Genomic DNA, 25785 nt, shown 5'->3' with positions numbered 1-25785 from the left:
TCTCTCTCTCTCTCTCTCTCTCTCTCTCTCTCTCTCTCTCTCTCTCTCTCTCTCTCTCTCTCTCTCTCTCTCTCTCTCTCTCTCTCTCTCTCTCTCTCTCTCTCTCTCCCTCTCTCTCTCTCTCTCTCTCTTTTGTTTTACTCGGCCACACACACACACACACACACACACACACACACACACACACACACACACACACGCGCGCATACACATTCTCACATACACACACACACTCACACACACACACACACACACACACACACACACACACACACACACACACACACACACACACACACATTCTGCCTGTCTACAAGATTGTGTTAAACGTCCGTTGTTTCCTATGTGGCAATGAGTGTATACATTGCGTTTGAATTGCACCTACTACATAGATCATTGAGGCACCTTCGTACTTTGTTGTTCTTAGCTGTGTTCAAAACCGACCCTTTAGTGACTTCATTCACAAGGAGACCGTCAGTGTTGTTCAAATAGATCTTGATTCGAAGCAAGCCTCCCCTCTAGCAAAGCCCAAGGCGCTGGTCCATAACCAGGACACCACTTGAAATAGGAGACCGTCAGTGTTGTTCAACTAGATTTTTATTCGAAGCAAGCCTCCCCTCTAGCAAAGCCCAAGGCGCTAGTCCATAACCAGGACACCACTTGAAATAGACCAATTCCGGAAATAAATCTGCCAGGTGTTCGTAGGTTGTGAGAGAAGTGTTTCCTTTGGGAACATTGAGGCAAGCTACACGTGATATCGTAGGCCAATCACTGGCAAGCAGTGTGTGCATGTCCACACGTTGCTCGAACAGTTTACTGAGCGACGCAGTCACAGCATCAATGTTTGTACAAGTTTTTATTCAATTTAAAATAAATAGCGTTCTATTTAGCGGACAGTGCACAGGGTTTGTTCGTTTGTTTGCTTAACGCCTAGTCCACCACGAAGGGTGATATCAGGGCGGTGCTGCTTTGACATTTAACGTGCACCACACACAAGACAGAAGTCGCAGCACAGGTTTCATGTCTCACCCAGTCATATTATTCTGACACCGGACCAACCAGTCCTAGCACTAACCCCATAAAGCCAGACGCCAGGCGGAGCAGCCACTAGATTGCCAATTTTACAGTTTTAGGTATGACCCGGCCGAGGTTCGAACCCACGACCTCCCGCTCACTAGGCGGACGCCTTACCACTAGGCCACCGTGTTGCGGTTAGTGCACAGGGTCCCCATCGGCGCTCCACATAGAGGGTCCCGGGACCCCCAATTATAATGAGCCCTAAGCGGAATTTTACTGCAGCATTCTTGATTTTAATTTTACTGCAGTAAAATGTTTTGCTCCAGAAAAACTCGTTGCTTCGGCGAAAGATGGCATTATGCAGAAATGCTGCAGAAAAGACAGTTTTTCTCCAGCATTTCTGTTTTTTCTGCAGAATAACTGAATAATGCCAAAATGCTTAAGAACAAGTGTAAACAGTTTTTCTCCAGTAAAACAACATCACCGTTTTACTGCAGCATTCTTGATTTCAATTTTACTGCAGAAAAACTGTTTTACTGCAGAAAAAAACGTTGCTCTCGCGAAAGATGACATTATGCAGAAATGCTGCAGAAAAGACAGTTTTTCTCCAGCATTTCGGTTTTTCTCCAGAATAACTGAATAATTTCATAATCCGCCAAGAGCCAGTACAAAATGCTGCAGAAAAAATGTAAACAGGTTTTCTGCAGTAAAACAACAGCACCGTTTTACTGCAGCATTCTTGATTTCAATTTTACTGCAGTAAAATGTTATGCTGCAGAAAAAAAACACCGCTGCTTCGGCGAAAGATGACAGTATGCAGAAATGCTGCAGAAAAGACGGTTTTTCTCCAGCATTTCAGTTTTTCTGCAGAATAACTGAATAATGTCATAATCCGCTAAGGATAGTTCACTTCCATAGATTTGTTAACACCAGTGACTTGTAGCTCTGGGTGTGTTCACTTCCATAGCGTTGTTAGCGCCAGTGACTTGACTTGTAGATGTGGGTGAGTTCACTTCCATAGCGTTGTTAGAGCCCGTGACTTGACTTGTAGCTGTGGGTGAGTTCACTTCCGTAGCGTTGTTAGCGCCAGTGACTTGTAGATCTGGGTGTGTTCACTTCCATAGCGTTGTTAGTGCCAGTGACTTGTAGCTCTGGGTGTGTTCACTTCCATAGCGTTGTTAGCGCCAGTGACTTGACTTGTAGCTGTGGGTGAGTTCACTCCCCCCGTGTACACTACATTGGGTGTGCACGTTAAAGATCCCACGATTGACAAAAGGGTCTTTCCTGGCAAAATTGCTTAGGCACAGTTAATAATTGTCTACCTATACCCGTGTGACTTGGAATAATAGGCCGTGAAAGGTAAATATGCGCCGAAATGGCTGCAATCTACTGGCCGTATAAAATTTCATCTCACACGGCATCACTGCAGAGCGCCTAGAACTGTACCCACGGAATATGCGCGATATAAAGACTCATTGATTGATTGATTGATTGACTTCCATAGCGTTGTTAGCGCCAGTGACTTGTAGCTCTGGGTGTGTTCACTTCCATAGCGTTGTTAGTGCCAGTGACTTGTAGCTCTGGGTGTGTTCACTTCCATGGCGTTGTTAACGCCAGTGACTTGTAGCTGTGGGTGTGTTCACTTCCATAGCTTTGTTAACGCCAGTGACTTGTAGCTCTGGGTGTGTTTACTTCCATAGCGTTGTTAGCGCCCGTGACTTGTAGCTTTGGGTGTGTTCACTTCCATAGCGTTGTTAACGCCAATGACGTGTAGCTCTGGGAGTGTTCACTTCCATAGCGTTGTTAACGCCAATGACTTGTAGCTTTGGGTGTGTTCACTTCCATAGCGTTGTTAACACCAATGACTTGTAACTCTGTGTTTGTTTCAGAACTCGACTTAAACGGGGCCTGCAAAACGACCGACTCCCACTGTAGAAGCGGTACCTTCTGCGACCCTTTCGAAAAGTGCAGTGAGTTATTGCACCTCTCTATCATGTCGGACTCGTCTCTATCATGTCGGCCCACTCTCTATCATGTCGGCCCCCTCTACATCATGTCTGCCCCCTCTCTGTTATATAGGCCCTCTCTCTATCATGTTGACCCCCTCTCCATCATGTTGGCCCCCTCTTTATCCTGTCGGCCCCCTCTCTGTCATGTCGGCCCTCTTTCTATCAATCGGCCCCCTCCACATCATGTCGGCCCCATCTCTATCATGTCAGCCCTCTCTCTGTTATGTCGGCCCCTTACACATCATGTCGGCCTCCTCCTCCGCATCATGCCGTGTCATTTTGCAACAAATATTGTCCACATTTACATTCAATTCGTTTTAAAATGTCTCAAAGTACTCATTCTTCAAGTTTGAAGGGGGGGGGGGGGGGGGCGTCATTCTGGGCTAGCTGAATATGACCGGGAGGTGTTTAACGTCGTTTTCAACCATTCAAGGTTATATTGCGACGGATGACACATCCCCGCAAACCTGTTGAGATACATAGATGCATACATTTCGTCATCTGAAGTCCTAATGTACTTATTCTTAAAAGTTGAAGGGAAGCGTCGAAACTTTTTTTTTTTTTAAATAAAGTTGGGTTTTTTTGGATATTTTTTTTCCCAATATCATTTTGCAACAAATATTGTCCACATTTACATTTAATTCCTTTTAAAAGGTCTTAAAGTACTCATTCTTGAAGTTTGAAGAGGGGGGGGGGGGGGGCAAAACTGACTGGCCTAGTCAGTTTTGACCGGGGGGGGGGGGGGGTGGGTCATTCTGGGCTAGCTGATTTTGACCGGGAGGTCAAACCTGTTGAGATACATGCATAGATGCATACATATATGCATACATTTCGTCATCTGAAGTCCTAATGTACTTTTTCTTGAAGTTTGAAGGGAAGCGTCGAAACTTAATTATTTTTTTTAGAAAGTTTTTTGGATTTTTGGGGGGATTTTTTTCAATATCATTTTCCACCAAAAATAGTCCACATTTACATTTAATTCGTTTTAAAAGGTCTTAAAATACTTATTCTTGAAGTTTGAAGGGGGGGTCAAAACTGACTGGCCTAGTCAGTTTTGACAGGGGGGTCATTCTAGGCTAGCTGATTTTGACCAGGTCAAACTGGGCTGCTTCAAAATAGGCTGCTACACCGGCTACAACCTTCCTAACACATTTCCGGACAGGTGAAAGAAACCCCGAAGAAGTTTAGGCTGGCCTCCGCACAAAACCCTCCGGGACTCAGCATCCTTCTTTATTTATTTTATTTATTTACGAGAATTCATATCGCGCACATGTCTCACCACGCAAGGCAACTCAAGGCGCATGTTACCTATTAATGCTGTGTGAGATGGAATTTTTTACACAATATATCACGCATTGACATCGACCAGTAAACCTCAAGCCAATTAGGTTCACGGCCTTTATTCCAAGTCACACGGGTATTTGATGGACATTGTTATCTATGCCTATACAATTTTGCCAGGAAAGACCCCTTTGTCAATCCTGGGATCTTTAACGTGCACACCAAATGTAGTGTACACGAAGGGACCTCGGTTTTTCGTCTCATCCGAAAGACTAGCACTTGAACCCACCACCTAGGTAAGGAAAGGGGGGAGAAAATTGCTAACGCCCTGACCCAGGGTCGAACTCGCAACCTCTCGCTTCCGAGCGCAAGTGCGTTACCATTCGGCCACCCAGTCTTTCAAGGCTGCTGACATAAATCTGGCCACGAACCTTAAAGCCATATGTACTCGATGACTATACACGCTAATTGCTTTACCAACAGCTGGAGACATGCTAAATTAAGTTCCCTGCAAAATATTGTGGTCTAGGACCCCTTCAATGTTGAGATATGTTAATTTTCATTTTGATCTGGATCGTCCTATTTATAGATTTGCCAACAGAGGTAGCGTTGACGCAAGGGAAATAACTCCGCGTCTTTGTTTACATCCAAAGTTTTTGAGATTCTAAAACAAGCTACCTCTGTTGGCAAATCTATAAATAGGACGATCCAGATCAAAATGAAAATTAACATATCTCAACATTGAAGGGGTCCTAGACCACAATATTTTGCAGGGAACTTAATTTAGCATGTCTCCAGCTGTTGGTAAAGCAATTAGCGTGTATAGTCATCGAGTACATATGGCTTTAATGGTTTTGACAGGACACATATGTAATTTTAATCACGTGGTTAGCAGATCCGACGTAGTGTGTGTGTGAAGTGTTGTGTGCAGGGTACAGTAACGCACAATAGTGTAACGTCACAGAACAGTGTGACGTGATGTGCGTGACGTGCTGTGTGCAACGTACACCAACGCACAAGAGTGTAACTTCACAGGACAGTGTGACGTAATGTGCGTGACGAAATATGTGCGACGTACTGTGTGCAGGGTATGGTGAAGCCGATGGATGTAACAACACGGAACAATGCGCGGCTGGGGCTGTGTGCGAAAGCAAGCAATGCGCCTGTTCGAGAGAATCTTCCAAGTCAAACGGCGCAATGTGTGGTATGTACATATGTTCAATCATCATCATCTAGTGACTACTGTGCGTGATACATGAAATGTGATATGAATGCTGTTTTTATATGTTATACTCTTACTTTCTGCCTATGTCTTAATCCCAAGCGCAAGACAAATTCTTCTATGTGAAAATTGAAGCCAATAAAATTTGAGTTGAGTTGAGTTGAGTTGAGTCATCATCATCCTCATCATCATCATCATCGTAGTCGTCGTCATCGTCCTTATCGCCATCGTCATCATGTGTGCGCAATGACGTCTAGAAAGTAGGTTGAAATAGAATGTCTTCACTCTTGGCCCGACGTAGTATTGATTGCCGTCATTCACAGTGTTGGGTAGTGCCACAATATGAAGACAACCTATACAACACGTTGTCAATAAGAAGCGACTATTTCAGTTGTGTTTTTGCATAGTCCGGGAATCCTTCAGCTAACACACCCAAAAGTAAAAGCTAAATTTACCTTGTGGTCCGCAGTAAGTTACCAAGTTACGTTGTGATTTACATTATGTTTTTTATTGTACAAAGGGTGTCTTACTTTCCAAATATGATATCTTGCCTTGTGAACAACCTTGGTGCTATTAATCTGTCATTAATGAATTATTTGAAACAGCGGCAGGCAGACAGAAGGAATGCTCTTTCGCGCATTAGACGTTCTCCTATCATTCATTCCAAAACAATACAAGAGAACGGATGGAGCTCAACTGTGTATTTAGCTCGCTGAAAACATATACATCAAAACCACTGTTGTACAATAACATATGTGTGTACAAAAGAAGACCCAGAAAACTAGATTAGTAAAATTGAAAGTGTTATCACCATAGCCATGCCGACGCGGCTATCGACTTCTTGACGTGGTGTAGTTCCATCATTTCATTGTTGTCGTGCGTCGATTATAAATTCGTGTTCTCTGTTGGACAAGACAAATCGAAGCAACTGAAACGCATGTTAAACATGGTTTATCTTGTGAGATTGTTCTGTGAACGCATTTCACCTGTGGATATTCATCACGTCAGGTGAGTGATTGGCTGAACCAGGTCACGGGACAGATAGGAGCGACCCAGTTCCCATTGCGGCTGTTGTGTCTTATTTGCAGAGTCGCCTCGAAATTTCTCTTGGTGGAAATATACGGTAATAAAACCGTTATTTCTAATTTGTTGACCCTTCGCAAATGATAACAGACATGTCTCAAGAATGATATCAGCAAGAGCCGGAATGATGAGAATCCATGTTATTAACATGTCTGTTGTCATTGCTAACAGTCAGCATATTAGAATTCACTTATCATACCACCTTGTCCTGTGAACACCTTGTAAGTTGTTACATACCAAATTCATTACCATTGTAGTGCACCATATCACTAGCTGGCCAATCAAAACTGATTGTAGATGATCCTTTGAATGTTACAACGGTCAGTCAGGGACCCTTTTTATTGATCACTCTAAAATGGAGAAAGACATACTAACCTTTGAACTTAAAATGTCATGGTCACTTATTCTCAGGAATGTCAATTTTAATTTTCAACCATAAAACCCATTACTATGGAAAATGCAGAAGAGCCAAGTGTGTCGGTGGGGGGTGAGTATAATGATTTAAACTAATACTTTTACACAACCAAGCACGCTTACACAAACGCACTCATAGAAGGATACAACACACTAACTCACACCCACACACTCACACCCACACACACACACACACACACACACACACACACACACACACACATACAGACCCCCCCACACACACACACACACCATCACAACCACAACCATCAAATTCATGTGACAAGAAGTTCATTTTGGGTGTCAAAAACCGAAGGCAAGTTTTGTTTAATTTCATACTCATAGGGACAAAAATCACATGTTATTTAAGAACACGTGGGGTTTAACAAATTTAAAACTAGCACCCCTATTACACAATAACAACAATACGTTTTCCATAATTAATAATGTACACATAACATTTCACAGAACGTATACATAATCCTTCGGTACAGATACAAAATTATGAAAAAGCGCAGCCAGCTATAACAAACAAGGGAGGTGGATGGGGCAGAGGCGGTAAGAGCTAGTGAAGAGCGCTGCTGCGACGCAGGCACAGGTAAAATGCCATGTGAGCGGTCCACTGCTGGTCAGCAAAAACATACCTGACATCAGCTCACAATTTAAGACAAAAATGCACCATAAAAGCATGCAGACCGAGGGGTTGTGACTGGTGGTACCCACCATTCACAGGCACAGTAAAACAAGTGTTTACATTATATTTATACTAAATAACACTTATTACCAATTCAGTGCCCCATATGGCTTTTTGACCAATCAGGACGGATTCTAGGTGACCCTCTAAATGTTATAACGGTCAGGCAGGGACCATTTTTGTTTATCAAGCTAACGATTAACAAGACAAAGTAAAAATTTAAATCAACAATATCAGCGTGATTTATTCTAAAGAATGACACTTTAAATGTTGTCAGATAGACTAATCTCTATCTAAAAAATACCGAAAAGCGAGTTTTGTCGGTGGGTGCTTTACGGAACAGCAAGGCACCGCTCATCCTCTGAGTGTGCAATGCCGACCCGCTCACTTGAAATCACTCTAAAAAATCAAGTGAAATTGCGTCACCCGCTTTACGTCAAATGTATTTTTACGTCATTTCCCATCTGTCTGGAGTCGGTTCTAAATCTGTCGCTCTCTGTTCAACAAGAAAAAGCGAAGCAACCGAAACGCATGTTCAACATGGTTTATCTTGTGAGATTGTTGTGTGTCAAACGCATTTGACCTGTGAATATTCATCGCGTCAGGTGTGTTAATCTGATTGGCTGACCCAGGTCACGAGAATTCATTGACTGACAGGCATAATCAGGTAGGAGCGCTCAAGTTCCCATTGCAGCTGTTCTGTCTAATTAGCGGGGTCGCTTCAACATTTCTTTTGGTCAAATTAAACTGTAATAAAACCGTTATTTCTAATATGCTGACTGTTAGCAAATGATAACAGACATGTCTCACAAACGATATCAGCATTCGCCTAAAAGACTCATGCTTGATATCTTTTTTTCTCGACATGTCCGTTATCATTTGCTAACAGTCAGCATATTAGAAATAACTCACAATAACATCTTGCGTTGTGAAAACCAAGCTACTGTCCAAACATAACACCTTTCCAGTGAACACCTTGTTACTATCCACACACAACATCTTGCGTTGTGAACACCTTGTTACTATCCACACACAACATCTTGCCCTGTGAACACCTTGTTACTATCCACACACAACATCTTGCGTTGTGAACACCTTGTTACTATCCACACACATCTTGCGTTGTGAACACATTGTTACTATCAACACACAGCATCTTGCGTTGTGAACACCTTGTTACTATCCACACACATCTTGCCCTGTGAACACCTTGTTACTATCCACACACAACATCTTGCGTTGTGAACACCGTGTTAATATCCACACACAACATCTTGCGTTGTGAACACATTGCTACTATCCACACACAACATCTTGCGTTGTGAACACCTTGTTACTATCCAATGATAACATCTTGCCCTGTGAACACATTGCTACTATCCAAATATAGCATCATATCTAGTGAACACATTGTTACTATCCAAAAATAACATTTTGTCCTGTGAACACATTTTTGGCTCACGTAAGTGTAGCCTATGCGATGCTAACTTTTGTCTGTCTGTGCGTATGTATGTATGTGGTAGAAACTCTAACATTTGAAGACGTCACATTACATTGACGTCACATTATGGCGTAAGAGGGTTTGACGTCACGCGAAGGAATTCCTGAAAGTCTCGGTCATTGTTTTTTTGAGCGGGCCGAGACTAGTTGGCAGTCGTGTCCCTTTAAGTAGGCTACATGCAGACAGACATATCTAGATCTAGTGTCTCGCTTTCTTGCACAGTTTCACCTATGCTCTTTCTGTGTGTGTGTGTGTGTGTGTGTGTGTGTGTGTGTGTGTGTGTGTGTGTGTGTGTGTATGTGTGTGTGTGTATGTGTGTGTGTGTGTGTGTGTGTGTGTGTGTGTGTGTATGTGTGTGTGTGTGTGTGTGTGTGTGTGTGTGTGACGGAGTGATTGAGTTTGTGTTACTGTTTGTCGATTTCTTACGTGAGCCTTGAAGGCTTCGCCTCTTGTCACTATATCCAATAATAAAATATTGCCCCGTGAAAACATTGTTACTATCCCAATATATCAAGTTGCGTTAAATACCCTTGGTACTATCCGCACAAAGCATCTTGCTCTGTGAACACCTTGTTAATATCCACATATAACATGTTGCGTTGTGGATACCCTTGTTACTATCCGAGTAAAACATGTCGCCTTGGAAATATCATTGACAGCGCCCAATAGCGGCAGGATCGGCAGTGACTGCGGGGAGGTGGCCGTGTGTGACGCCAGTCTGGGGGGCACGTGTGGCCCCACGCACAAGTGTGAATGTGCAGCTGGCACTGCCGTTCTGCACGACTTCCGCTGTAGTCAGTATCCAACCCTGGCTCAGAGAGAGAGAGAGAGAGAGAGAGAGAGAGAGAGAGAGAGAGAGAGAGAGAGAGAGAGAGAGAGAGAGAGAGAGAGAGAGAGAGAGAGAGAGAGAAGAGAGAGAGCGAGAGAGAGAGAGAGAGAGAGAGAGAGAGAGGAGAGAGAGAGAGAGAGAGAGAGAGAGAGAGAGAGAGAGAGAGAGAGAGAGAGAGAGAACGAAGGAGAGAGAGAGCGAGCGAGAGAAAGCGAGAGGCAGAGAGTAGGGGAGACGCTTTGATGGTTTATTGTCATTAGCTAATAACAGCTTTATTGACATGGTTAATAGAACGGTACATACATTTGGAACAACCTATAACAGGTAGACGGAGAAACAAAAAGAGGGGGAGAGAGAAAAAGAGACAGACAGGTATAGAGAGAGGGAGAAATAGACATTAAGACAGAAAGTACACGCGTGTGTGTGTGTGTGTGTGTGTGTGTGTGTGTGTGTGTGTGTGTGTGTGTGTGTGTGTGTGGATGTGTGGGTGTGTGTGTCAGAAAGAGATATAGAACACAGATCGTTGTGGGTGAGAGAGAGAGAGAGAGAGAGAGAGAGAGAGAGAGAGAGAGAGAGAGAGAGAGAGAGAGAGTGTGGATGTGTTGGTGGGGGAGAGACAGTGGAAGAGATGATAATTATGTGTGGGAGATAAGGGAAGAGAGATCTATACAGAGTGAGTTTTTTATGAAACACACACACGTACAGCTCCACTGTCACACACACACATACACACATACGCACACATACACTCACACACACACACACATATAAACACACACACACACACACACACACACACACACACACACACACGTACGCTACATTCCATTGATGATTTATATTACATTTTTGTTTGACAGAAGGATATTCTGGTAAACAGGACGATGTAGCGGATGCCAATACGAGCGTTAAAAGTACGTATGATGTCACACTACCGCTGTCTCTCTCTCTCTCTCTCTCTCTCTCTCTCTCTCTCTCTCTCTCTCTCTCTCTCTCTCTCTCTCTCTCTCTCTCTCTCTCTCTCTCTCTCTCTCTCTCTCTCTCTCTCTCTCTCTCTCTCTCTCTCTCTCTCTCTCTCTCTCTCTCTCTCGCCCGTCTGGTGGCTACAGCTTGGCTGCAGGACAATCATTTTGCTCCAGCAATGTACTTGAAACAGTAAAGAAAATACGTCGTTCCAATACCAGCTGCCATGGAAGCTGCCTAGACAGGCTTGCTAGCTGACCACTACGTCAATTACTGGAAAGTCACCGGAGAAGGAGCCACAGTCATGCTTCGACTTGACATCAGAGAGAACCAACAAGCCGCTATTTGCCGAGCTAGCCAACACATTGGGAACAAAAAGCATTCGCAGCTCAGGCGTGACAGACAGCGAATGTTACAGGAAAGAGGTATGCATTTCTTCTGTAGAAACAGCCGCCCACCTGAGGAATCATGCCAGCACAACGTCAGGTACAATTCCCACAGACACGTACGGCAAAGCACTCGGTGTTAGCAACACACGCATTGACAGTGGGGCAAGCTGTGTTGTGAACATTGAAACGCGTTATCACGTTTCACCATTCAAGGTGACAGAGCTTGTTGATGGACTGAGGTCCATTTCCGTATCCAGGTTTTAGACTTGTGTTTTGCATATACACATGGGAGGCTACGCTGCAGCTAGCTCCTCCTCTATCATGAGTTGCTTCCCTTGTCGTCTTCGAGAGTAAAGATGTCGGAACTAGAAGCCTCGAGTCTGTCCTTTGTTTGTCTGTACAAGTCAAGTTAACATGGTGGCAGCGTAAATAACACCTGAAGTGTAAAGACAAGAGCAACCCACGAACTACGAGAAGATGGCCGAAGCGGTGAGTCCTTTTCGACAGCCCCCCTCTCTTGATCTGTCCGACAATAATCTGGCAGAATCATTTCGCACGTGGCGGCGGCAGATGGATTTTTACATGAGAGCTTCCGGTGCGTCGGAAAAGCCGAAAAAGACACAGACTGCCATTATTCTACACTGCGCTGGTCCCCAGGTTCAAGAAGTGTTTGAACATTTTGTATTTGATGAAAATGACGACAAGGAGGACCCCATCAAAGTGTTAGGCAAGCTACATGAGTTCTGTAGCCCTCAAACGAGTGAGGTCATTGAAACCCACCGATTTTGGAATGTCTCATACAGAGCACCTTTCGATGCGTTCCTCACAGACCTGCGCACCAGGGCAAAATTGTGCAATTTCGGTGCAATGAGAGACAGGATGATAAGGGACAAGATTGTGTTCTCAGTCACCGGCAAAGTGCAAGAGCTACTTCTTCGAGAAAGACAGCTAGATCTACAGAAAGCTGTTGACATTTGTCGGGTATTTGAACTGACAGCAAAGCAAACAAAAGAGATGTCAGAAGCCTCTGCACATGTAGACAAAGTGACAAAGGACAAAGACAATCTTCCAAACGAATCAAACACTGACTCACAGAGAAAAAGAGGGGGGGATGACAGAGATAGCAGAGCGTTTGTGCAGGACTGCAAATTTTGTGGTCGATCACATGAGAGGAAGAAAACAAGTTGCCCAGCATGGGGAAAGGTCTGCAGCAAGTGTTCAAGGCGAAACCATTTCAGTATAAAATGCCGCAGCGTCAACGCCATTGAAGCAAACAGGTCTACAGAGAACGAAGAAAGAGACCAGCAGTATCTGGCTGCTGTAACATCAAAGAACAAACAGAGAGTGACAGCCTTGATGCGTATCAACGACTGCGAAGTTCGTTTCCAGCTGGACAGCGCAGCAGATGTGAACACTATTTGTGCAAGATATGTGAAAAAGACGCAAGTATCACCAGTGAAACACAGTCTTACAATGTGGAACGGTACTGTTGTGCAGCCTTTGGGTGAGGCTGTGTTGGACATTGTGAATCCCAAGACAGGTGTCTCAGCCAGTGTGCGTTTCACTGTGGTGGAGAACAGTTTCAGCTGTTTGTTAGGTGTGTCGACCATACAGGAACTGGGACTGATAACAGTCAACCGTGGTGCATTCATTGCCAGTGTTACAGCAGACACGTTAGGTGACCTGGGAGAAGCATCACTGCGAGTCGACCCACAAGCAAAACCAAAAGTCCTGCCATGCCGCCGAATTCCATTGGCATTGCAAGAAGAAGTTCACCAGCAAATAAACAAGCTTGTCGAACGAGGGGTGCTGCTGCGCGTCGAGGAACCTACTGCCTGGGTCAGTCAAATGGCAGTTACTCGTAAAGACAGCGATGGCTCTCTTCGTATCTGCATTGACCCCCAGCCCTTGAACGCTGCGCTCATGAGAGAGCACTTCAAACTCCCAACGCTTGACGATGTCCTGCCCAGCCTGCAGAACGCAAAAGTGTTCACACGACTTGATGTGAAGGAGGCATTTTGGCATGTGCGTCTGGACGAGCCGTCGAGTCTGTTGACGACCATGATCACACCTTTTGGCAGGTACCGATGGTCCAGACTGCCGTTTGGCCTCTCGGTGAGCAGCGAGATTTTCCAAAAGCGACTCACTGAGGCTTTGGATGGACTCGATGGAGTTGTCTGCGTAGCCGATGACATCGTCGTCGTGGGTCGTGGCGGCGACAAGAGTGAAGCTGTAGAGGACCATGACAAGAATCTTAACGATCTGCAAAAGAGGTGTGCTGAGAGACACATCAAGCTGAATGACAAGAAGGCTGACGTCCGGAAAGACGAAATCACGTTCATGGGTCACCGTATTTCGTCAACAGGTATCCAACCAGATCCAGCGAAGGTATCTGCAATCCTCAACATGCCACCCCCTACCGACGTGCATGGAGTCCGGAGGCTGTGTGGTATGGTTCAGTACCTGTCACGATTCATGCCCGACCTGGCCAGTGACCTGGGACCAATAAGAGCACTGACAAAGAAAGACTGTCAGTGGGCGTGGACGCAAGAATGTGACCAAGCGTTCGAGACCGTGAAGAAGAAAATGACAAACACACCGGTGCTGGCATTTTTTGATCCAGAAAAGGAACTCGTGATTCAAGTTGACAGCAGTAAAGATGGCCTTGGGGCAGCAATTCTGCAAGACGGCAGGCCCCTGGAGTACGCTTCAAGAGCTCTGAGTCCGGCTGAGAAGAACTGGGCCCAGATTGAAAAGGAGACACTCTCTTTAGTGTTTGGCTTGGAGCGGTTTGACCAGTATACCTTCGGTCGCAAAGTTCGTGTCCAGAATGACCACAAACCGCTAGCAGCCATCCTCAGAAAGCCGCTGAGTCAAGCTTCGCGGAGGATACAAGCTCTCATGATGAGACTCCATCGATACGACATTGCCTTCAACTACGTACCTGGAAGTCAGCTCTTTATTGCTGATACACTGAGCAGGGCGTACCTTCCTGACCCTGGAACGGATGTGCGAGTTTTTGCCATCAACTCGCTAATGGACATGCCTGACAGAACAAGGGAAGAGGTGAGAGAAGCGACGCAGAATGACCCAGATCTTCAGACACTGCTACATGTCATCAGAAACGGATGGCCTGAGAGGAAAGAAGATGTTCCTGAGCCAATCAGACTGTATTTTGACATCCGTGACACCCTCGGAGAACAGCATGGTATTCTTCTGAAAGGAGAGAGAGTCCTGATTCCCAGAGCCATGAGAGGAGAAATGAAGAGGAGATTACACGCAGCTCATTTGGGATATGACAGCATGCTGAGGCGGGCCCGGGAACTACTGTATTGGCCAGCCATGGCCAAGGACATCAAAGACGTGGCAGATCACTGTGAACCATGCCAGCAGATGAAGCCAGAGAACCAAAAAGAGACGCTGACACAGCACAGTGACGGGAATGCACCATGGATGAAGATCGGGATAGACCTCTTTGATCTCGATGGACGTCAATATCTGGTGACAGTGGAATATTTCACTTCTTTCATCGAAGTGGATCAGCTGAAAGGTACCACTGCGAGTGATGTGATCGTGAAACTGAGAGTTTTGTTTGCACGTTACGGTATTCCAGCTGAACTGATATCTGACGGTGGTCCCCAGTTTACTGCTGCAGAATTTCAGTCTTTTGCTAGTCGTTGGGGCATTACTCATACAATGTCGTCGCCTCTATACCCTAAAGCAAACGGCAAAGCAGAAGCGGCAGTGAAGACGATCAAACACATGATGATGAAATGCCTTCAGGACAATACAAACGTCTACGATGCGCTTTTGGAGCTGCGCAACACCCCACAGCAGGACACGGAGCTGAGTCCTACTCAATTGATGTTTGGGCGGCTGACAAGGTCGAGACTGCCGGCAGCTACGAACAAGCCAGTAAGCAAGACGCAGACACGGAAGGCGAGGCAGAAGCGACAGAGAAGGCGTCAGTCAGTAAAGCAGAGCTACGATAGAGCCGCCAAGGATTTGACCCTGCTATCAAATGGACAACCAGTCTACTACAAGCATCGTGAAGGACAAAGATGGCAGAAAGGGACGGTGCAACGTGAGCATTCGAATCGATCTTACATTGTTGAGGGTCGAAATGGGGCAATTTACAGACGAAACAGAGCACACATTCGCCCTACGAAGATTAAGCCAGAGCCAATACCTGAAGTGCAACAGAATGATGAAGGACACCAAGTGGTAGCTGTCCCTGACAACACAGAAACAGCACTACAACCTACCCAGGATCTGAGACCTGTCGACGTTCCTGCAGAAGCGTCAACCATACCAGTGCGTCCTCAGCGAGCCCGCAAGAAACCATCCTGGATGATTGACTATGACACAACATAAAGAGAACAATTCTGTGTTGCAAGTGCACAAGACAGAGATATTGAGAACAATTGAAAACAAAGGAGTGACATAAACACTGGGACAAATCAGAGTGATGTGATCTGTGTGCAGGAAGAAAACTGTTAGATGGAAGTTTTTAATTTTGTTCATGATTATTTAATCTTCTGTTTTCCTTTTGTTTTGTTTTGGTTTTTGTTGATCCGTTCGTTGTAGGTTTTATCTCACAATCAGTAAATATTAATGATTTACTTTGCAAAATCAACATACTGTATTGACCATGAGAAAGGGGGATAGTGAGGTGAATTTGCATAAGTATGCAAACAGTTCTAATTTTACTTTGAGCGTTGCGTTTTGCCAGACGTTTGTTTACGTATTGTTATTTACAAGTTTGAATCTTGCTACGTTGTTAAAAGTACAGTAGGTTTTCAGCAAGTGCATACTGATTGAGTTTTTAACTTTCATTGTTTTATTCTTCATTGTATTTTGTTTCGTTACCAAAGTAACTTGTTGAAAGTGAAGGGGATGTTGATGGACTGAGGTCCATTTCCGTATCCAGGTTTTAGACTTGTGTTTTGCATATACACATGGGAGGCTACGCTGCAGCTAGCTCCTCCTCTATCATGAGTTGCTTCCCTTATCGTCTTCGAGAGTAAAGATGTCGGAACTAGAAGCCTCGAGTCTGTCCTTTGTTTGTCTGTACAAGTCAAGTTAACAGAGCTTGCCTAGCAGCAGTCAATTGACTCCAAGTGATGGCCCCTGACAGTGACAGGTTTACGTTAGAGAGTGAGACGGAAGAACCTGTCGAAAAGACGTCGAATGAAGCTGAGAAGATTGCTTGGAAAAGGGAGTAGAGTATAGGAGAAGTAAACGCTGTAGAAATGACAATGAACCCCAGAACAAGAGAGAAACTGCACTATGTGCAAGACAAAACAAAGAACAATTCTTTGATGAGAATGGTGTACCATGCTTCTTCCAAACAGCTGCTTGCAACATCTGATGACTTCATACTCACAAACGACTACATCAAAGCTGAAACACTGTAAACACTGTCCTGGGCGTTCATTCGGGAAATTTTTTTTTTGTGTGTGAAGCTGGAACACCATATTTTGTTTAATATATATATTGTGTACTTTCCCCGTCTTGTCTCGTTCTTGTATTGGTGAGTACAGTATTCCTTTGTTTTTAACTTTGTTCATCTTACCACAGTCACTTCGTTGTTTAGATTTTTTTATTGTGTACTTGTTTTTTTGGGGGAGGGGTAGAGGGTGTTATATATATATATATTTATCCTACATACGTGAGAGAGACACCCGTGAGATAATAATCGTTCAAATCACACGTGTGTATATCATGTAAATGAGGTCATGTCAAGCAAGTCTGGCAGGGACCTGTTTTTCCACTGCTTGTGATGCCAAAGTCACCGAGATAAACGTCATTATAGAAACAAAAATTGCGCTCGCTAATTACCCTCGATGAATCTTTAGAACTAACACGTCACGCCAGACTTTGAGAGTGACGTTTCTTTGCTTTGACGTAATAGATTGCACGAGGCTTTAGAAGAGATCGAGGTTCCAAAACAAGCGTCTTCATTTTAGCTGCCTCGACTGCGAGACATTTTCAGTAATATACACGTAAATACAGTATGTAGGATAAACAGAATACTACATGGCTTGCTGTGTCGTACCAGATTTACACTCGTTGCTTTTTCAAATAGTGAACAGCTCGCTTTCGCTCGCAGTTCAATATTTAAAAAAACAACTCGTGTAAATCTGGTACGACACAGCAAGCCATGTAGTATTCTCTATTTATAAAATCCCTAGCAAACGCCCACCCCCCTCCGCACAGATTTCGGGTAAAAGTAGGGGGTGGGCGTTTGCTAGGTATACACCCCTTTGCAAGATAACGTGTCATCACATTTTCACGAGAGAAATAAAGTGGTACAACCATCTGATTTATGCAATTTTAATGAAAATTAAACACACCGTTTGTTGACACAAATCAATCTGTGCTAGAAAAAAAGAAGAAAAAAAATAACACAAGTGACCTTGATTCTTCTCATTCTTGGACTAACGTCAGCACAAACACAGTTTCTTCTCTTGTTTGGACATCTGGTAGGGTTGATGATCATGGGCTCATTATAGTCCTTCGAAGTCAACATCATCGTCTTCACTGTCGTCTCCACTCTCAGCTTCTTCTGGAAGAAAACTCGTGGGCACATACCGAAACATTGTCTGCAGCTTCGTTTTCAAGATATTTCAAGGCTTGCTTCGGCATGGCTGAACATAGAGAAGTGTTAAACACTCATTAAAAAACGTCACTGAACGACTTCACTGTGGGACATGACGTAATTTTATTCCCCCCTCCCCTCCCCCCCACCCCACCCAAAAAAAGGAGAACCATCGAACAGTGTGCACCAATCGTAGATATAGGAGGCCGACTGTCCTAAAACTTGTTTTCTTTAAACCGGGGTGGGCGTTTGCTAGGTATTGACCCCTCTGCACAACTTGTGGCCAAAAGTGGGGGGTGGGCGTTTGCTAGATACTGGGCGTTTGCTAGGGATTTTACGGTATATATATACAGTGGAATCCTCCTTTTAAGACCAAAACAAAGTCTTTTTTTGAAATCATGTCTTCAAATAGGAGTTCTAAAATGATGGTAAACTGTCCAAGTTTTATGAATAGAAAAACAAACAACACTGGGTCTTGACAGGGCGGAAGGTCTAATCAGGGGATGGGGGTCTTCGATTGGGTAGGATGGCTATGGGACGGGGGGGGGGGGGGGGGGGGGGGGGGTCAGAAGGGAAGGAGTCCTCTATCTTGGGGGTCTTACAAGGGGAGGGACTACGTCTTATTTTGGGGGATGGCTCTTTTTACATTTAGTCAAGTTTTGACTAAATGTTTTAACATAGAGGGGGAATCGAGACGACGGTCGTGGTGTATGTGTGTATGTGTGTGTCTGTGTGTGTCTGTGTGTGTGTGTAGAGCGATTCAGACTGAACTACTGGGCCGATCTTTATGAAATTTGGCATGAGAGTTCCTGGGTATGATATCCCCGGACGTTTTTTTCATTTTTTCGATAAATACCTTTCATGACGTCATATCCGGCTTTTTGTAAAAGTTGAGGCGGCACTGTCACACCCTCATTTTTCCATTAAATTGATTGAAATTTTGGCCCAGCAATCTTCGACAAAGGCCGGGGTTTGGTATTGCATTTCAGGTTGGTGGCTTAAAAACAAATGAGTGAGTTTGGTCATTAAAAATCGGAAACTTGTTATTAAAATTATTTTTTTATTAAACAATCCAAAAGCAATTTCATCTTATTCTTCGTCATTTTCTGATTCCAAAAACATATACATATGTTATATTTGGATTAAAAACAAGCTCTGAAAATTAAAAATATAAACATTATGATCAAAATTAAATTTCCGAAATCGTTTTTAAAAACTATTTCATCTTATTCCTTGTCGGTTCCTGATTCCAAAAACATATAGATATGATATGTTTGGATTAAAAACACGCGCAGAAAGTTAAAACGAAGAGAGGTACAGTAAAGCGTGCTATGAAGCACAGCGCAATCGCTACCGCGCCAAATAGGCTCGTCACTTTCACTGCCTTTTGCACTAGCGGCGGACTACGTTCAGTTTCATTCTGTGAGTTCCACAGCTTGACTAAATGTAGTAATTTCGCCTTGCGCGACTTGTTTTCTTTTGTTTCCCTGTCCCTACACCTGTGTGCTCTCACGCCGCCCCGTCCATGCACTTACTGCTCCATCCACATCTGAATTTCGTTCCGCTGCCAACCTTGTCGATTTTTTACAGACGCTCCGGGGAGGGATGTCGGGTCGCTGCCGTAGGCTACCCTCGGAAGATGACACTGCACTTCTGCTGAGTCACTTCGACGGTGTTCAGTAGTGGGTCTGTCCCGAGCCAACGGACGCAGCCCATTATACCCACTATGCCCCCTGCTAACGACATTGACTGCTAAGATATGGAGGGGGAGGTATCTTAAAAGCGGGGTTCCACTGCAATGATAAATGACGAAGGAGAGTTGTGTAATCATTTGCTTTTCTTGTTTCAATGAAGACAACATATATGCGCACTTTGTGTTCAGAGGACCTTACCCTTATTATCGGGAGCGTCCTGTGGGTTCTGGCGCTTCTAGCTTGTGTGGGTCTCATCTTCGGCATCTTGGGACGACGAAAAAATAAAAAAAGTGAGTGTATTATGAGTCCAGGTATCTGGTGTATGTGTGTGTGTGTGTGTGTGTGTGTGTGTGTGTGTGTGTGTGTGTATGTGCGCGCGCGTGCGTATCGGGGTAGTGTGTGTGTGTGTGTGTGTGTGTGTTTGTTGTTGTCGTAGTTGTGTGTGTGTAGTTGTGTATTAGGGTGTTAGTTTGTGAGTTGGGGTTGTGTGGGTGTGTGTTGGGGTCGTGGTTTTGTGTGTGTGGGTGCGTATTGGGGTGGTAGATGTGTGTTTGTGTGTGAAAGTATCCACTGCGCTATTAAGACACAAGTGAGTCTGTGACCTCATCCAGCTATGATGTCATTGTTTGATTCAGACCACAACTTAGTGTATTGGGAATGTACAGTCGAACCAACTGATAAGAACATCGCTTAACAGAAATATCACTTACAAGAAAGGAATGTTATTTTCCCTGCCAAATGCCTTCTTTATTTCACTTAATTGTCCGGATAAAAGAAACTCCATTATAAGAGAACACTCCTTATGAGAAAGGATGTTGTATCTCCCTTGACACACCTTCCTCGGATATAGGAAATAACCAATCAGTTTAGATTGACATTTTTGTCACTGCTCGCACCGGATGTGATCCAGATTGACTGGTCTGGGTGGCCGAGTGGTAACGCATTTGCGCTCGGAAGCGAGAGGTTGCGAGTTCGATCCTGGGTCAGGGCGTTAGCAATTTTCTCCCCCCTTTCCTAACCTAGGTGGTGGGTTCAGGTGCTAGTCTTTCGGATGAGACGAAAAACTGAGGTCCCTTCGTGTACACTACATTGGGGTGTGCACGTTAAAGATCCCACGATTGACAAAAGGGTCTTTCCTGGCAAAATTGTATAGGCATAGATAAAAAATGTCCATCAAATACCCGTGTGACTTGGAATAAAGGCCGTGAAAGGTGAATGCTCGCCCTAATAGGCTTGAGGTTTGCTGGTCGATGTGAATGCGTGATATATTGTGTAAAAAATTCCATGTCACACGGCATTAATAGTTATTGTAAAGCGCATTGAGCATATATATGATTATGCGCTATAGCAAATGTCCATTATTATTATTAAATCGAAATTGGGTGTTCAAAGTACTCCTTTCTAGGCTGTTAAATGACTGCGGAGAATGATTGCAACACTTGAACTTTAGGGAAGTGTTTGCTACAAGTGCCTGTTTGTTGTTGTGTTTTGCATTCTCAGCCGCAGTCACCATGGTAGAACGCGAAAAGCGCAATTCTCTTTCTCTGAAGAGAAAGTTTTACATTATCGATGCTGTTGAAAGTCAGCCAGCAAAGACAACGGGAACCATTGCCGAGGACTTCCTTATTAACCTAACTAGTCTCAGCAATCTGTTGAAAAAAGAAAGAAAGAATAGACTGCAGTTCTACAATAGCACTGTCGACATCTGCCGTAGAAAACGCGACAGACAAGCAGTACATGAAGATATCGTCAACAGCCTACTGAATTGGTTGTCATAATTATGTCCTCCCAATTGGCGTGCATGTTCTTGTTTGGGTGTACTTGTCAGTGCTTGCGTGTGTGTGCGTGAATGTGTGTGTGGGTCTGTGTCTGTGCATGCGTGTGTGTGCATGCGTGTGTTCGTGCGTGCGTGCATTTGTATGCCTGTGTGAAGGGGGGGGGGGGTGTTTCGCTAACTGCTTATGCATGCACGTAATATATTCCAAAGTACTTGCCTTTCAAATGCGTGCATGTTCGGGTCTGTGTGCTCGTGTCTTTGTGTGTGTGTGATTTTTTTTTTCTACACGAGCAACTTAGCTTCCTGGTTGATGTTTTAAGTTGGGTTTAAAACAAATTTGTTTTTCTTGATTCACGACTTGCAGTACCCCGTGACCCAGCATAATTGACAGACCCAAGGTGAAGGCCATACGGTTTGTGTGTGTGTGGGGGGGGGGCGTAACTTCCGGTTAGAAAACACGTGGAACAAACACGTGGAACTGTACTACAACATGGCTTGCTTTGTAAAACTGATCAGCACACAGAACCCATGTAGGCCATAACCAAGCTGCAGCCAATCACTTTGCACAAGTATTTCATAAGTGAAACGTCCTCGCATACATTGTTCACATGCTAAACTGCGTGGGAAACGTGTTTCAACCTTTCCGATTATTTGTCCCGTAGAGACAGCGACAGATTTCCAGTCACTTTCAGCTTGGGACAAAAAACGAGAAGCGAGTACGTCCCTTTGTTTAAAAAAAACATGACTTAATGATACATTTGTCGCAACTATGACGACACTTTTCACAATTATTGTTTGAAATTGTTTGTTTTTCACGTGTTTTCTAACCAAAAGTTTGAGTTCCCCCCACACATAGGAAAGCTGAGACTAACAATGGCGGCCACCATGTGCTAAGTCCGTAACCCTACCACAAGTCGTCAAAAACACATGAAAATACACATATTAATTCGCACGCACATACTTATCCCAACGACATGAAATTACAAACATAAACATCCATAATCACATGCACATTCACGCGCCTGCCTGCGGGCATACAATGCAATGCTTATCCAAAGATATAATTACATTTCTTTTCCACAGATAAAAGAAAGACATTGCCTATTAGTTCTTATATCCGGAGTCTCGGGATAAAAAAAAACCTCAGATATAAATTAAGAAAGCAAAAACAAATCTCCAATCGACTTTCAATAACAGACCCAAGGTGAAGGTCATACAGTTGTCGGGGGAACCAGAAGTGACAGATGTGGGTGCTGGTTGTGAGTGATGCAAGCAAACTTGAACAGCTGTTGCTTTGTTTTCTACTGATATTGTGCTTAACGTTCAACTTTATTGTGTTAAAATACCTTTTTCTTTCTCCATTTCTTCAGAAAAAGAGGCAGCGATGAGTGAAAGGTAATGTCTTCACAGAATCTGTTCATAATACAAACCGTGTACACACCCACCTCCCCTCCCCCCCAGACACACACACACACATACACATGTGGCAACATTCATTTGGGGAACAAGTTACTCTATCCACAGACACTGTGTGAAATGTGATATTTAGGTCAGATTACAAACAAGGTACTATATCCACAGAGACACTGTGTGAAATGTGATATTTAGGTCAGATTACAAACAAAGTACTATATCCACAGATACACTGTGTGAAATGTGATATTTAGGTCAGATTACAAACAAGGTACTATATCCACAGAGACACTGTGTGAAATGTGATATGTAGGTCAGATTACAAACAAGGTACTATATCCACAGACACTGAAATGTGATATTTAGGTCGGATTACAAACAAGGTACCATATCCACACATACACTGAAATGTGATATTTGGGTCAAATTACAAACAAGGTACTATATCCACAGACACTGAAATGTGATAGTTGGGTCAGATTACAAACAAGGTACCATATCCACAGACACTGAAATGTGATATTTGGGTCAGATTACAAACAAGGTACTATATCCACAGACACTGTGTGACATGTGATATTTAGGTCGGATTACAAACAAGGTACCATATCCACAGACACTGTGTGAAACGTGATATTTAGGTCAAATTACAAACAAGGTAATATGTTCAATGTGACACTGTGTGACATCCCAGGCAGCAGAGAAATATGCCCAGCATATGAAAAACATATGACATGGCATGTGGAAATCATATAGTAAAACCATATGTCAGTCATAGATAAATTGCAAATGGTTTTGGAATGGCTACCATATGGTTTTTAGGTGAACATGACATGTCAAAAACACTAGTTTGCCACATCACAAGTGACATTGTCAGATGAAAACCTCATTTACACCACATTACAAGTGACACTGAAATATGAAAATCATTTGTTTGCCACATCACAAATGACATTGTCATATGAAAATTAGATGGTTGCCATGACACAAATGACATTGTTTGCTATAATTATGTCATATGTTAACGGTATGAATGACATGTCTTCGTCATATGTTTGACCGATACTTCGCACCTCACACAAACACACTCAAGCACACATTTCCACAACAAAACTTCAAGACAAAACAACAGTCTGAAGATCATACCTTATATTCAATATCATAATAATAAGCCAATTTATTGTATACAGTCACATAAAAAAGGTCAAAATCACTGGGGAGTCACTTTAATAGTGCCCTATCCTGTAGCTGCAATGCTTGAAGTATCACCAAACAATACTCATTCACTAGCAAAGTGCTCTTATATTTTGTAAGTAATTATATACAGTCACATAAAAAAGGTCAAAATCACTGGAGAGTCACCTTAGTGCCCTATCCTGTAGCTGCATTTGAAATACTTGAAGAATACTGTATCACAAAATTACACATTGACTACATTGAGTACATTTTCATTAAAAAAAAGATTTAAAATTAAGAGTTTCACAAAAAAACAGGGAGTCGTCTTTATGCCCTGTACTGTAGCTTCTGTTGCGATGCTAGAAGTATAACTAGTCAGCAATGCATAAGTGCCTTACATTACACACACAAAATCAATGTACATGATGAACATTTCACAAAATCAATTAATCGGTCTAGTATAACGACCAAAATTATTACCTATGCATAAATGGGAGGACAAATGTACAAAAAATATACACAGTGAGAATCAAATAAGGCAGAGTGTTGTTTCGAGATCAGATAAACAAAGGGACATTAGTGCCCTAAATGCATGACATGTGTAACAGGTTGTCTAACAATTATTGAAAAGTATAGTACCTCACTTCTAGTAACTGTACTTATACACAGAACAGATATTTCTGGTACGTAATTAAAGAAGACAGTTTTCTCTACTTGAAAAATTATAACTATCTTGTCTTTCTTATTCTTAGTTTGACAATGACCGCACAAGACATCATAGCGCCAAAAGGTTGTGCAAATTCAGTATCACACCAAGTGAAATAAAGACAGCTTTGCATAATTTAATTGTTTTAAATTTATTTATGATTAAATTTAATTGGTGCGATGTTTTGTATATGTGTTGGCAATGCTCAACTTTCTTTTAAAATCATATTTTCTACAAATACTGATTCTAAAGATTACAGTGGATGATCATAAAAGCTTTCGATATGTGATATTTAGGTCAGATTACAAACAAGGTACTATATCCACAGACACTGTGTGAAATGTGATATTTGGGTCGGATTAGAAACAAGGTGCCATATCCACAGAGACACTGTGTGAAATGTGATATTTAGGTCAGATTACAAACAAGGTACCATATCCGCAGTCACTGTGAAATGTGATATTTGAGTCGGATTACAAACAAGGTACCATATCCAGCGGGACACTGTGTGAAATGTGATATTTGGGTCGGTTTACAAACAAGGTACCTATCCACAGACAATGTGTGACATGTGATATTTGGGTCATATTACAATCAAGGTACCATATCCACTGACACTGTGTGAAACGTGATATTTAGGTCAGATTACAAACAAGGTACTATATCCACAGACACTGTACTGTGATATTTGGGTCAGATTACAAACAAGGTGCTATATCTACAGACACTGTGTGATATGTGATATTTAGGTCGGATTACAAACAAGGTACCATATCCACAGACACTGTGTGAAATGTGATATTTGGGTCAGATTACAATCAAGGTACCATATCCACAGACACTGTGTGACATGTGATATTTAGGTCGGATTACAAACAAGGTACTATATCCACAGACACTGTGTGACATGTGATATTTAGGTCGGATTACAAACAAGGTACTATATCCACAGACACTGCAATGTGAGATTTGGGTCAGATTACAAACAAGGTACTATATCCACAGACATTGGGTGA

General features: G+C 43.3%; 1 protein-coding gene across 3 annotated transcripts in view; it reads left to right on the top strand.

Annotated features, from left to right (window-relative positions):
- LOC138973923 (multiple epidermal growth factor-like domains protein 10) overlaps positions 1 to 25785 on the top strand; it is a 68094-nt gene that overhangs the window by 40447 nt on the left and 1862 nt on the right. For 2 of the 3 annotated variants that reach the window (XM_070346631.1, XM_070346629.1), the window contains 5 exons: positions 2907 to 2987; positions 5395 to 5511; positions 9881 to 10015; positions 10911 to 10964; positions 19886 to 19987. In XM_070346631.1, coding sequence (XP_070202732.1) covers positions 2907 to 2987; positions 5395 to 5511; positions 9881 to 10015; positions 10911 to 10964; positions 19886 to 19987 — 489 coding nt within the window. Of the gene's footprint in view, positions 1 to 2906; positions 2988 to 5394; positions 5512 to 9880; positions 10016 to 10910; positions 10965 to 19885; positions 19988 to 22844; positions 22870 to 25785 lie in introns of all 3 variants that reach the window. The other variant, XM_070346630.1, reaches the window with a different exon arrangement.

The sequence above is a fragment of the Littorina saxatilis genome, linkage group LG8 (genome assembly GCF_037325665.1).
Source record: "Littorina saxatilis isolate snail1 linkage group LG8, US_GU_Lsax_2.0, whole genome shotgun sequence".
In the NCBI taxonomy this organism is placed as follows: Eukaryota; Metazoa; Mollusca; class Gastropoda; order Littorinimorpha; family Littorinidae; genus Littorina; species Littorina saxatilis.
Note: the sequence above shows the minus strand (reverse complement) of the source record. Positions and strands in the feature narration are given on the sequence as shown.